Source organism: Manacus vitellinus, unplaced genomic scaffold (genome assembly GCF_001715985.3).
Source record: "Manacus vitellinus isolate BGI_N305 unplaced genomic scaffold, ASM171598v3 scaffold_26_pilon, whole genome shotgun sequence".
NCBI classification, from domain to species: Eukaryota; Metazoa; Chordata; class Aves; order Passeriformes; family Pipridae; genus Manacus; species Manacus vitellinus.
This window is the reverse complement of record NW_021939960.1, coordinates 8,735,502-8,748,326: the sequence shown is the minus strand read 5'-3', so window position 1 is coordinate 8,748,326 and position 12,825 is coordinate 8,735,502. Positions and strand designations below refer to the sequence as shown.

Genomic DNA, 12,825 nt, shown 5'->3' with positions numbered 1-12,825 from the left:
CCCCCTCCCGGGCTCCGGAGCAGGAGGAACGGCCAGGAGAGGAGAGGTTGATAAATACTTTATTGATTACAAAAAGAAGCTCACAAAGCAGATAGAAAAGAGCTGAAGCATCGGCATTTGCCTCTTGGTATCGAAAATATAATCACAGGCCCTGATCTCCCTGCTGTTAAGAGGTACAGGGCTATCTTAAAAATAATATATTGCTTCCTTCTTTCCCCCAAATAACCTGTCATTAAATACTAAAAATAAACGACAACATTAAGTGAGTGTGCAGGGAGCACCAGGCCCTTTCTGGCTCTGCAAATGCCCCAGCAGACATCAAATCCTGCCTGTGAGGTTTGCCATGGGGAAGAGGTTTCCTTGGGCCACGACTCTGGGCTCCAGAGGTTCCTCCCAAGGCAAGCAGAAGGGGATCCATCCAGGGACAGCCTGGAAAAGCGCCGTCTGTCTGTCTGCCCACCCTCCTGCACAGCCTCACCAAACCTGTGCTCTGCACTGGGGAGTGCTGTGAAAATACTGAGGAATGAAACCCAGGAGGGAGAGAGCAGGACACGTGTCTGTGACACTTGACATCCAAACTCCAGGATCCTGCGCTGAGGATGAGTCAAAGTGCTGCATCGCCTGGGAATGCCCTGGGATCTCTGGGACACAAAGGGACCAGGTGGGGCACGGGCACTGCAGGGCATTTCACCCAGGCCAGCGCAGCTAAAGCACCTGGAGAATGGTAGGATAAGATCTCAGAAGAATTAAAAAAAAAACTAATCTGGGTTTTTTACTTTGTAGCAGAAGCAGGGCCAACCCCATCCCTGTCCCTCCTCCTGCAGAGGTGCCAGCAAGGCAACCACTGTCCAGCCAGTGCTTCCCACAGGCACTGAGGCTCCTGGGAAAGGCACAGGGTACAGCCACACATCACTTCTCTCTCCATCCATCCCGAGCATGGCTCCCTCCTGCTCTGCTTCCAGCCCAGCTGCTCCAGGAAGGCTGTGGCTCCTCGGCCACGATGTATCCTGGGAAATCCAGGGCCAGGCTGGCGGGAGAAGCAGGGCACGGGTGGGACAGGGAAGAGCGGGATGTGTGGTCACTGCAGTGTCTGCCCCCAGCGTCCTGCGCTACAGCTGCTGCTGGTACTGGCTCTCTGTGGCAGTGAAGAAATCCTCCAGAACGCTCTGTGTGTACTCAAAGGTGGGACGGTCCTCAGGCCTGGCCTTCCAGCACCTCATCATGATGTCGTACAGCTCCTCGGGGCAGTTCTCCGTGCGGGGCATGCGGTACCCGCGCTCCAGCGCCCTGATCACCTCCACGTTCGACATCCCTGGAGAAACAGGGAGGCAAAGGTGGACACCACACACATGGATTTCCTTAAAAGGCATACAAACCCCACGCCCAAACCTGCTCACCCTGTGGGCAATGTCACCAGGAAGGAAAAAGAGTGGTTAGAGGGGTTGGGAAGGGGGAACTGCTGCTCCGGGTCAGGGAAACATGCGGACAACCGAGGCGCTGGGTTAGTTGTGGCATGGAGCTTTGTACCCCAGAGCAGATGGGGCTTATAATCACTTTGTATAAATTAAAATAAAAAAAAAATAAAGGCTCCACGTCTCCCTGTGCTGAGTCTGTAACGAGCCATTGCTTCCAATGAAAACAGGTCAGTGGGGGGGCAGAGCTGCTCCTCAGAACAGCCATTTGTGCTACACCAGATCTTTTCTGGCTCATTTACAGCAGGATTTACAGACTAATTTCCTGTTGAAAAAAGATACCAAAGTAACAATTAGTATAAAATAGAGAGTGGTCCCTACTGATAAGGGTTTACAGAGGTTTCCCATGGTGCTGGAGGAGCTTAGATGCCAGGGGTGGGGCCCAAAAAGTGGAGTGTGTCTTGGAGCCAGATTAGAGGAGGCATTTCACCTTCCTACCTGGGTAGGGGATGCGTCCATAGGTAATGATCTCGGTCAGGAGGATCCCAAAGGACCAGACATCAGATTTTATAGAGAAAGATCCGTAGTTGATGGCTTCTGGTGCAGTCCATTTAATGGGAAACTTGGCACCTGGACAAAGAGATACAACAGGAAACATGAACTCGGACCCAAATGCTGAGAAACGGGTGGTGAAATTTGGGGAACAAGAAACAAACAGAAGAGGAGGAAGTGAAGTGATGCAAATGAGAGGAGCTTCCCTCCCCTGTCCACACACCCAGCACACACTGGTCAGTGGCTCTGAGGGATCCCTCAGACCCTTCACCCCCCAGCAGCTCCCCACCTTCCCGGGCCGTGTACTCGCTGTCCTCGATGACTCTGGCCAGCCCGAAGTCTGCAATCTTGCACACCAGCATTGCTGACACCAGGATGTTGGCAGCTCTCAGGTCTCTGTGGATGTAGTTCCTCTTCTCAATGAAAGCCATTCCTTCTGCAATCTGCCACAGGGTAACGAGGGAAATGCAAAGAGGCTGCTTGAAATAACACCCCCCCCCACCCAGCGCTGAAGAAGTCAACAGCTTCTGGGCAGCGCTCAGAAAGGGGTGAGAGGGGGCTGAGCCACAGCAGGAGATGGATGTCCCATCTCTGGAAGTGTCCAAGGCCAGGTTGGACGAGGCTTGGAGCAACCTGATCTAGTGGAAGGTGTCCCTGCCCATGGCAGGGGGGTTGGAATGAGATGAGCTCTAAAGTCCTTTCCGACCCAAACCATTCTGTGATTCTGTGGGACCAACTCCTGTGTGGGAACTGTGCTCCGAGCAGGGAATCCCTTGCAGGAGAGGTCGGGGTTTGGGTGACCGTGTGGATGTGGAGGCAAGCATGTCAGTCTCTGCTCAGAGAAGATGTGAGGCCAATCTCCAAAAACATCCACAAAGGGAAGCAGGGAGTTAACTGTTCCCCCTGCACAAAGGGATCAACAAATGGACTATGATTACTGCAGGAAGGGTTTGCATCGCAGAGCTTCCCTGGCCAGGGCAGAAAACCACAGAGGTGGCTTTCCTGGGTAGGGTGGGGAGATGCCTGGAGTCTCCCAGACTAGTTTGTGAACAGTCAGCCTTGCCTGGGAGCAATATGGCTGTCCTGGCCCCCAGTAATCCCCCCCACCTCCATCTTCAGAAGTCTCTGCACTCAGTGTGTGCAGCTGTCAGCCCTGATCATGCAGAGGTGACCTGGTGTGTGCACAACCAACCCCCAAATTTGTGCCAAGTTACCCCATGCCTGGATGTGACCAGCATCCAGGTGGTGAAGGGGCTCGAGCAGGCGGAGGGGACACCCCCCATCCCCACCACACCAGCACAAGCCAGCCCAGTGTGAGGTGCAGCTCTCACACAGCTCTCCCCACAAAATACAGAAGTAAACAGGCAGTGCAAGAGCAGAAGGATCATTTCCATGACCACAGATGCAGTTCTGCCGCAGTGACTCAGACCCAGCAAAGTGCAAGGCTGCTGCCTGCTCATGGCAGCACATCAGCCTTTGCTCCCCAGTGCTGCTCCAAGCAGCTCCTCAGAGCTGTGGGCCAAGCTGGGGGTTGGCATGATCCAGCTTGCTGGGAACAGATGGTGTGCAGGAGTGCACAGCTGATCCGCAGACCCCGGCACAGCCCGCTCCAGCAGCCAGTGACCTGGTCTAAACCCCCGGGGTCTGGGCTCCCATCTTGCCTTTCCTGTTGCTCAGGTGTCTCTCAGAAATGTTTCATAGAGGTACCAAGCTCAGCTCAGAGGGTCCCTGGATTTGGCCCTCAATGGGGGGCACTGGAGGAGCAGCAGGGACTCAGTGGTTGTACAAATGGTTACACACATGGACCGAGGTGTATAACAGCAAATTCTGCTGTGTTCAAAATCAGGTCCTGAAAATATCCCTGAAATAATTCTCACTGAGTGCTCCTGCCTCTCCAGCTGCCTCCCTCTGCCCGTGACAGTCCTTTGGTGACTTTAGTGAACCACAAACCTCCCATAGGCGTTCCTGTGGGCCAACACAGTACTGAAGTACTCCTAGAGAGTACTCCTAGTCCCTCCTAGAGACCAGGAACTGTGGCTGGCTCAGCCTCCCAGGCACTGGGAGCACACAGGATCGTGCTGCAGGGGTCCTGTTAAACCCATGTGGCTTCACACCCCCACAGCTGAGCTGGGTCCTGCCTGAGGCAAGGCTGAGCCAGGGTAAAGCACTGCCTCAGAGCACCTTGCTGGGGACATGGGTGGGATGGGGTGGGCATGTGGCCACACTGGGTTTGTGGGCCGAGTTGGGAGGTGAGGTTTGCAGGTAAACTGTCACAGCAATAGAAACCAACAGCTTAGCCCTGGGCTTGAATGGGCCACATCGACCAGCACCAGCACGTCCCAGAGAAGGGACTGTGCAAATGTGAGCTGTGAAAACACAACCATCCCTCACCCCTGGAACATCCACAAAGCACAACAGCCCCTGTGTGGTCTGCAGGAACCACAGCAGCCTTAGAAGTCGCAGGTTTCCTGGCCCCTTGGAAGGAGTAGCCTGTCCAACCTCCCTCCCAGGCTCTGTGCAGCTCTGGTGGGCACTGCTTGGGTGCAGGGGGGGCTGGCTGCGTGCTGCAGATACCAGGCTGGGTGGGGGAAAGCTGCCACTTCTCCTTTCACACACAACTGCTCCTGTACAGGTGGTGGGACGGGGATGGTGAGCAGACAGCAGCTGCCCACAGGGGAACCTCACTGCATCGCCAGCACTCCCAATGTCTGCCTGGTCAGACCCAGGCTCGTGGCTGGTGCTGCTCAAGCCCCAAGTAAATTCAATACCATCGTTCATCCTTCTCAGAGGCACAAGGGGGAGCAGGAGCCAAGGAAGGTCCTCACCTGGGCAGAGAAGTCGATCAGCTTCGGGAGTGGCAGCTTGTTCCCCTCATTGGTCTTCAGGAAATCCAGCAAGCTCCCTGCAGACAGGTAATAGTGCCAGGGCTGATGGGTCAGCTGGAGCCTGAGGCCATCCTCAGGGTGGCACAGGGTCCCAGGGAGCCGAGCAGGACAAGGGGACTCAGGAAACACATTTGATCCCCCGCCCTGCTCCCATGGATTGGCCAAGGGGCAAACACTGCTGCAGGTTCCCTTCTGCCTTGCTGAGTGCTCCTCCTCATCTGTCCCCTCTCGGGGGTCCCTCCTCTCCCAGAGCTGTCACCACATCCCCCCACCCAGCACCCTGCCCCGGTGGATAAGGCAGTGGCTGGAGCCAGACCTGCTCCCAGTGTCCCAGGAGCTGGTGCAGAGCCCAGGGATGCAGGATTGCTCCTGCACCATCCCAGGTGCTGCCACTCAGCCTGGCCCACAGGCACCACTCAGGGATGTGGGTGGCACCTTTCTCCATGAACTCAGTGATGATGTAGATGGGCTCCTCCCTGGTGACCACCGCGTGCAGCTTCACCAGCTTGTCGTGCTGCAGCGTCTTCATCAGGTTTGCCTCCTCCAGGAAGGCTTCCACGGACATGCTGCCCGGCTTCATCGTCTTCACAGCCACCTTGGTGTGCTTGTTGTAGGTAGCTGGGGGGTGGCACAACAGACCATTCCCAGGCTGCACTGGGAGCACTGGATTTTGGAGTCAAACTCCCCAGCCCTGCAGACGCAGCTGCTGTGTGAGGGCTGGAGATTGTGCACAGCCCATGGCTGTCCCCACACACCCAGCCCTGAGCAGCCCCTGCATTAAGGCAAGGCCACCTCCATGTCCCCCTGCTCCTCTCCCTCTCCACCTCTTTCATCCCAGCATCCCTCTACCTCCTCTCCCATCCCTCACCCTTCCTCCTTCACCATCACCTTCATTTTTCTCACAGCTGCCTCCCTCTCACTCTCACCCATCCACACTTCTCCAAACTGCCCAGCTCCCAGCTTCTTCTCCAGCCTCAGTGAATCCCGAGGGATCTCCCAGGCATCCTTCTCCCAGGGCTTCTGCGGTTTGGGCACGTGGCAGGGGTGGGTGAGCTTCTGGCACAGCCCATCACTCTGACCTGCAGGGAGCAGCCAGGACCATTAGCTGGCCCGTCTCACCGGCCACACTGTGCTTCAAGGGGGAGTCCGTGGGTATTCAGGGACACCAACACCCACAGCAGTGACAGCCAGCAAGCCACAGCACCAGGGGAAGGTCTGGGAATCGCTGCATGTCACAGCCGGGGCCACGGCAGGAGCCCAGCAGTGTCGGGCAGGAGCCCCTCAGCATCTGCACACCCCTGTCTGCCTGGTGGCTGTTTGGCTCAGGGACAAAGCCCCACCTGTGGTGGTGGGGCCGGGCGTGCCAGGGCTCACCCTTGTAGTGCTGGACCAGCTCCTGCAGCGTGTTGAAGTTGTTGCGTGCGGAGATGTAGAAGCCGCTGCTGTCCAGGGTTCGGATCTTGTAATGCTTCACTGCCCCGCCCTGCATCTCGTCCCCGTCCCGCACCGACAGCGAGTAGCAGCCTGGTTGGGGAGGGGTGAGCTGGCAGCCCCCACAGGGACATAGCCCTGCTGTGCCCGGACATCCCATGCTCCCGGCACTCATGGAGCTGTCGCTCAGCAGAGCCAGCAGCGCCCGTCCCACCGTGCTGCCGCCACCCCTTCAGCCCCAGGCCAGCTACGGCTGTGCCCCAAACACCCAAGGCATCCTCAGCACCCAAAGCAGCCTCAAGTGCATCCCCCTGTCCCTGCCACGGGGCTCGGACATGTGGCAGCACCATGGGCTCTTGCAGGGACACGGGCCCCCCAGTCCCTGCGTGCAGCACAGCAGAGCCCCCAGCCTGGGGAGGGATCTCCTGAGCTCCTCTGCCAGGCAAATGTGGGTGAGGGAGGCTCCCTGGGCGGGTGTTCCCCCTCACTGAGCTCCAAACACCCCTTTCTCTGCACCTTTGGTCGTCTCGCTGTCCCTTATCATGAAGGACCCGATCATGTTCCCGGGGCCAAGGAGCTGCCGCTCCGCGTCCTTCCGGCTGATGCCTTTGAAAAACCACCTGCAGCAGAACCAAAGGAATCAAGGAATGCTGCCGGGGAGCCCAGGCTGGTGCGGGGCAGGGCTGAGGGCAGGACGTGGGTGAGAATAGGGACAGTTGAGGTGAGGGAGTGTAGCACCCCATGGGACCAGGATCTGCCACAGAGGGATGGACTCACTCCTCTGTCTCCAGGGAGTCAGCTCGGGCAACGTAGTTGCTGGGGATGAAGCCTTCACGTCCTGTCACCAGTGACCGCGCTTGCCACCAGGCCCCTGACCTGTGACAGAAACACCGTTGGGTCGGCTCATGGCACCTGGCACTGGGCACCTGCAGCTCCTCCAGGAGCAAGTTCCAGAAAAAAATCCTGACAGGGCCATGCAAGCCTTCAGGAAACCCTAGGTGGGGGAATGCCAGCAGCACTTACTCCTCCAGCACCTTCAGCCGCTCTCCTTTCTGGAAGCTGAGGTCCCCAGCGTTCATTGCCTCGTAGTCGTAGAGTGCCAGCACCACACAGTCCCCTGAGACTGCAGCAAGGGAGCTCCCTGGGCACCCCTCCCCATACTGGGATGGCTGCCCAGCCACTCCTGCCATGAACACTGGCCAGGACCCCTGCAGCACCCAGCACCCCCATCTTCATCACGTCACATCTGGCCTTCGAGGGGCCCAGAGTTCCCATCCCACAAGGATCAGCAGTGTTCCCCCCAGGTTGGAGAGGACCCAGCCACACTGACCCCACACGTTCCCACCTCCTGCATCCACTTGCAGCCCCCTTGTACCTACCATCCTCAGGCAAGGGCACAGCCACACTGGGGACATGAGTGTTCTGGAAAGTGGGACAAAACCAGAGAGTGACATTGCAGGTGTCAGAGACCTGTTTCCCATGGGGGTCTTGGCCCTCAACAGCAGTGGCAGGGACAGGAGGGCACCAAGGGGCATCACCAGCGCCACCTGACACAACAACCCACACAGCACCAGCATTTCCATCCCTTCCCAACACCTTAGTTTTTCTCTCCCTTTCTCCATAATTCCAGGATTCCCATCATGTCTTTTCTGTGCTTTGTTCCAGTGTGGCCTGGGCTCCTACCCCACAGCCAAGTCCCTGCCCCAGTGCACAGGCACTGCCAGTACCCACAGTTGGCCCCACTGTCAGTGCTGGCAGCTCCTTGGAGGAGAGGGGCTGAGCCCCCCATGATGGCTCAGCCCTGAACCCCCGGCTCACTCAGCAGCTCCCACTCACCCTCCTGTTGGCGGCCGTGGGGTCCCTCACATAGTGGCCCTGCTGGATGCCGGGGTCGGGATCAGGGTCAGGATCAGTTTTTACCGTCTTCTCTTGGACATCAGCTGCCTTTGACCTCACACAGCCCATGCTGCAGCCGAGGGAGGGGAAGTGAGGCCATTGCGACAGAGGTGAAAGCCCTGCTCCAGCCCCGTTCTGTCACAGCAGGCAAATTTTGGGCAGACAACAGCAGCTGCCATGGAGCAACTTCCCAGCTCTTCCCCAGTTCAGAACAGGCTACAGCCAGTGGGCACCGTGGCAGCAGAGAGCCACTTGGTGTCTTCTGCAAAGTGGGACCCTCATCACGGTGGTCTCCCCCGCAGCTCGGGACTCCCCACACAGCACTGCTGGTGCCTGTGGCCCCCCCGCCATGGGTCACTGCTCCCCACCACGGGTCACTGCTCCCCACCACGCTCCCCTGCTCTCTGCTGGGTGGAGCTGTCTCGAACAGCCAGCCCAGGGTGAAGGGAAATTCTCAACTTTCTCCAGCTCCCCAAGAAACTCAGTGGGAAAAAAAATGCTTCAGGAAGCAGCAAGAGTGGGAAACCCCTCGCAAATGAACTTCCCTTGACCGGAGAGACCTGGGTGCTGAGAAAGGAGAAGGTGCTGGTGGTGACAGTGAAGGAGGAAGCTCAGGGCTGAGCCCTCGATGTGCACAGCACAGTTGCACTTCCACGACTCTCCAGGGACATCACTGTCATATCAACACCCCATTCCTCATCCTTCCCCGTGTGCCAAAGCCCAGGGCAGAGCAGGAGCAGCAGTGGCAGCTGTGAAGCTTGCCCCCCTCACTGGGCACAGGCTCTGGACTGTGCTGGATCCATCCTGGCAAACCCACACGGCACCTGGGTTAAACTCAGCTGTGCCCCACACCAGTGCCACGGCCAGTGCTGGCTGTGTTTGTCCCACACTGGGTCAGGGCATCATGAAACACGACCATCCCCGAGGGTTCAAGGGTCCTGCTGGCACCTATTCAGCACCAACCGTGTGGCCGTGCCAATCCCACTGGCTCACGTGGCATAGCTGGCGTTCCTGATGTATCCCACTCCCGAGAGCCGTGTCCCAGGGCCTGTGCAATGTCCCCAGTCACAGGGGGAGGACCAGATTGGATGCGAGTGCCCATCACTCCGGGAGAACGGCTGCCCGCAGCCCCCTGTCCTTGCTGCCCCGTGCCCTCGGTCGGGGAGGGCAGCAGCAAGTCCTCGGCAGCCCCTGCAAGGCCACTAAAAGGGACCCCCTCGTCGGGGCTACACCGTGCCCAGCCGAGACCCCCTGGATTCCTTGCCATCGCCCCATCCCTGTCACCCAGGGACCGCCGCTCTGAGCGGGACCGTCCCGGCGCAGGGACGGACCCACCGGGCTGCCCGTGCCCGGTCCCGGGGCTCCTCCGCCCTGTCCCGCGGCTCTCGGGGCTCCGCTCCCCGAGCTCTTACCTCTGCCGCCCTCCCGGGGCACGTCCCCGTCCCCGTTCTGCTCCCAGTCCCGGTCCGGGAGCCCGGGTTGCCGCCGCCGCTTTGCTCTGCCCGGCTGTGCTCCCACCTCCCCCCATAAGACCGCGCCCCTCACGGAACGGCCCCGCCCCGACTCCGCCGGTGCTGCCGGACGGGGCGGACGCGGCCGATTCCTCCTGTACCGGCGTGACAGCGGGGACCCCTCCAAAAGCACCGCAAGGACATCCCAGCCTCTCGTCACCTCGCTGTCCTTGGGGTCCCCCCGACGGGTGTCAGAGCCCTTCTCCCCACCCACTGCCGCCGGGACCCTGCGCGGGTTTGGGTCCTGGGACCACAGAGTAGCCCCCAGGATGTTTCCTCACCTGATGGGCAGTGGGGGGCACGAGTGGAGCACAGACCACGGAGTCAGCCTGGGTCTCCATCCCCAGGAAGAAGAAAAGACACCCCTGAGCATCCCATGATGGGGTGCAGGACATGGGAGGTGGGGGGCATGGGGTTTGTGAAGCCCAGCTCAGAGGGGTGGAGGTGCCCCAGGTCCCCTGCTGGCCCTGGTATTACCATGCCTAAACTCCTCTTGGTGCCCTATCCAGCCCCAGAGCATTCCAGCCTTTGCTCTGCCCAGAGCACCCCTGAATTTGGGATAGGGACAGAATCAGCAAGGGGACCCATGGCTCTGCCATGCCCCTGACCACGGCGCTGCTTGGGCTTGGGGTGTCAGAGGAAGCAGCCAGGGCGCAAGAGCAACTCACCTCATGGGGGTTTGCATATGTAAATTTCTTAAGAGAAAAAATAATTTGCTGTGGTAGCCCCGGCATCTGCTGCCCACACACCAGTCTGGGGCTGCAGCGCCGTCCTATAGTCCCCTGCCAAAGAACATCAGCTCGGGGCCATCAGCCAAGGGCCAGCATCCATGGGACATTAGATGGGGTAGAGAGGCCAGGGAACATCAGCTGAGGTCCATCAGGCAGCGGGGAGCAAGGCCCTGTCCCTCGGCGGTGGAGGGGCTGCAGGGCGGTGCTGCAGGAAGCCGGGTCCCGGGGCAGGAACTTCCTTTTGTGAAACACCCGCAGCCGCGGCTGGACGAGTGTCACACAGGCGTCACAGGCAGCAGCAGGCCAGCTGTGGCCCCTTCTTGTCCCAGCACACTCTCGCTGGCCCCTCATATTGCTGGGGCAAGCTTGGAACAGCCAGGAGCACCCAGACTCTGGGAGTGACCTGCATGTGGTGCTGGAGTGGACAGGTGCCCCAGCCCAGCCCAGCAGCCCCCAGCCTCAGCACAGCCCCCCACCATAGCAGCCCCTGCACCCTGATACAGCCTCTACTTGGGGAAGAACCTGCTCTGCTTCCAGCCCCAGCATTTAATTGAAATCTGCAGAAATTACAGGATATGTGGCTCCCCTACAGCCACAGCTGCCCTGTGATTCCAACAGCCCTGCTGAGAGGTGGTAGGGCAGTGCAGAGCCCTGTCCCCTCCCATGGTGACAAATGTGGGGACAGTGTCCCCCCTCCTACGTGCTGGGGCAGAGCTGGGCACCTTCCAAGTCTCAGCTTGAAGTCACATTGGTGACTGCTGCGTTTTGGCAGTGGCTCACAGGTAGTTGTCCTCCTCCTCCTCCTCCTCCTCCTCATCCCGCGCCAGCGCCTCGATGTCGTGGGTGATGTCTGTGATCATGCGGTTGAAGGACTCGGACTCGGAGCGCAGGGACCAGCTGTCATAGCTGCGCACAGCCGAGGCCGACGTGTTGCTCATGCTGCGCTTGATGCGGCCAAAGCTGTCGGTGAGGATCCCGCCCTCCCGGATCCCGATGCTCTCTAGGAAGGTCTCAAAGTATCCGATGTCTTGGTCAGGGATGAAGGGCCTCATTCCTGTCATGGGCACCACGAGCCTCAGGAGGCTGCCCCTGTCAGGGGAACCCCACAGGCTGCTGGCAGGGGGTCATCCCATCCTGTCCCCCACAAGCACCAGGGTCTTGACACTCCCTGGAGCACACCCAGCACCAGCACCCCACCCCGAGGGCTGCACAGACATCAGCAGGGTAACACAGCATGGCTGCAGACACTCACCCAGGAGGAGGAACTTCCTGCGGTCCCCGTAGAGGCGCAGGAGCTCGGTGCAGTACTCCTGCACCGGCGTGCCCAGCCGGTACTCACGGAGCAGGAGGGCAAACTGCTGGATCTCCTGTGATGACAGCTTGTTGCGCAGCTGCAGTGACACAGGGACAGGTCAGGGTTGGGGACACTGGCAACACACAGTCTCGTCCCCCCACCTGTTCTCTGGTGCAGGGGGCTCAGACCTGCCTGCTGCCCCCTGCCCCAGCCGCTGGCACTGCTGGCCTGCTGCCCATCTCCGTGCCCATCCCTGTGCCCTCACCGTCATCATGTAGTCCTGCAGCTGCTCCAGCCCTGCACCGCTCTGGTCGCTGCCGCTGCAAGCAGTGGCCAGGCTGTGGTGGGAGCGGTGGAAGGAGGGCGAGGAGGTGCCACTGTAATACGCTTCGAACGTCTCGTGGGAGCCATTGCTGTGGGAAGATGAGGATCAGCGAGTCCCTGAACCCCCAGTGTGCCTGGCTGCCCTCCATCCACTGCACAGCACCCACCGTGGGACAGGGCTGGGGCACCACTGCAGCTGGGACAGGCAGCCACCCAGAGCAGGGGCACCCACCCAAGGGCAAGGGCACCTCCCCTCAGTCCAGGGGCACCCCGGGGGGAGCCAGACTCACAAGGAGCTGCAGCAGCTGTAGTCGGCATCGTAACCATACGTCCCATCTGTGCGGCAGCTCTCGCCTGGGGAGGGAGAGCCGAGATCTCATAGTGAGGCCAAACCCCGCACACTGTGCCCATGCACCCTGACCTGTCAGCCCCATACAGTGTCCATGAACCCCCACCCATCAGTCCCATGCCACCCCACTTGGTGCCCCCACTCCTGCCCCCAGCCACTCACTCCTGCTGGAGAGCCAGGGCCGTGTGGGCGTGGAGGTGTAGTGGTACCCGGCACGATCCACGCACTCAATGCTCTGGTCCCCATAGATGATCTGGAACACTTGGCAGATGAGTGCACAGGACTCCTCGCCAGCATCCTGCAGCGGGGAGGAGGAGGGCAGTGAGTGCTGCTGGATGGGGGAGCAGGCAGTGGGTGGCGGGTGGCACACACCGGGGCCGCTCACCCTGTTGGGCACAGCGAGGATGATGAGGTTGGAGTAGGCGTCGGGGCAGGGCTCC

General features: G+C 59.8%; 2 protein-coding genes across 2 annotated transcripts in view; both read right to left on the bottom strand.

Moving 5' to 3' along the window:
* Nucleotides 1-52: 52 nt before the first annotated feature.
* On the bottom strand, nt 53-8,245 carry HCK (HCK proto-oncogene, Src family tyrosine kinase). Its single transcript, XM_018073898.2, has 12 exons — nt 8,117-8,245; nt 7,660-7,702; nt 7,304-7,403; nt 7,058-7,156; nt 6,797-6,900; nt 6,224-6,373; nt 5,776-5,928; nt 5,285-5,467; nt 4,790-4,866; nt 2,254-2,407; nt 1,911-2,042; nt 53-1,312 (listed from the first exon to the last, which is right to left on the bottom strand). Exons 1-12 carry the CDS (start codon nt 8,243-8,245, stop codon nt 1,110-1,112), a joined length of 1,527 nt encoding a protein of 508 aa, XP_017929387.1. The 3' UTR covers nt 53-1,109.
* Nucleotides 8,246-11,001: 2,756 nt separating this feature from the next.
* The window catches only part of CCM2L (CCM2 like scaffold protein), a 4,012-nt gene continuing 2,188 nt past the window's right edge, over nt 11,002-12,825 (bottom strand). The window contains exons 3-8 of the mRNA XM_029960409.1: nt 12,771-12,821; nt 12,548-12,683; nt 12,327-12,390; nt 11,978-12,125; nt 11,671-11,809; nt 11,002-11,472 (exon numbers count right to left, since the gene is read on the bottom strand). Of these exons, the coding sequence (XP_029816269.1) occupies nt 11,195-11,472; nt 11,671-11,809; nt 11,978-12,125; nt 12,327-12,390; nt 12,548-12,683; nt 12,771-12,821 (816 nt within the window). The 3' untranslated portion in view covers nt 11,002-11,194. The remainder of the gene's footprint in view (nt 11,473-11,670; nt 11,810-11,977; nt 12,126-12,326; nt 12,391-12,547; nt 12,684-12,770; nt 12,822-12,825) is intronic.

Bases quoted from the DNA above. Each gene is read 5' to 3' on its own strand.
- HCK (XM_018073898.2), bottom strand. From the start codon at position 8,245: ATGGGCTGTGTGAGGTCAAAGGCAGCTGATGTCCAAGAGAAGACGGTA. The intron at 7,157-7,303 runs GTAAGTGCTGCT...TTTCTGTCACAG, and splicing joins CGGCTGAAGGTGCTGGAGGA to GTCAGGGGCCTGGTGGCAAG. The intron at 2,408-4,789 runs GTGAGGACCTTC...ACCCTGTGGCAG, and splicing joins TGATCGACTTCTCTGCCCAG to ATTGCAGAAGGAATGGCTTT.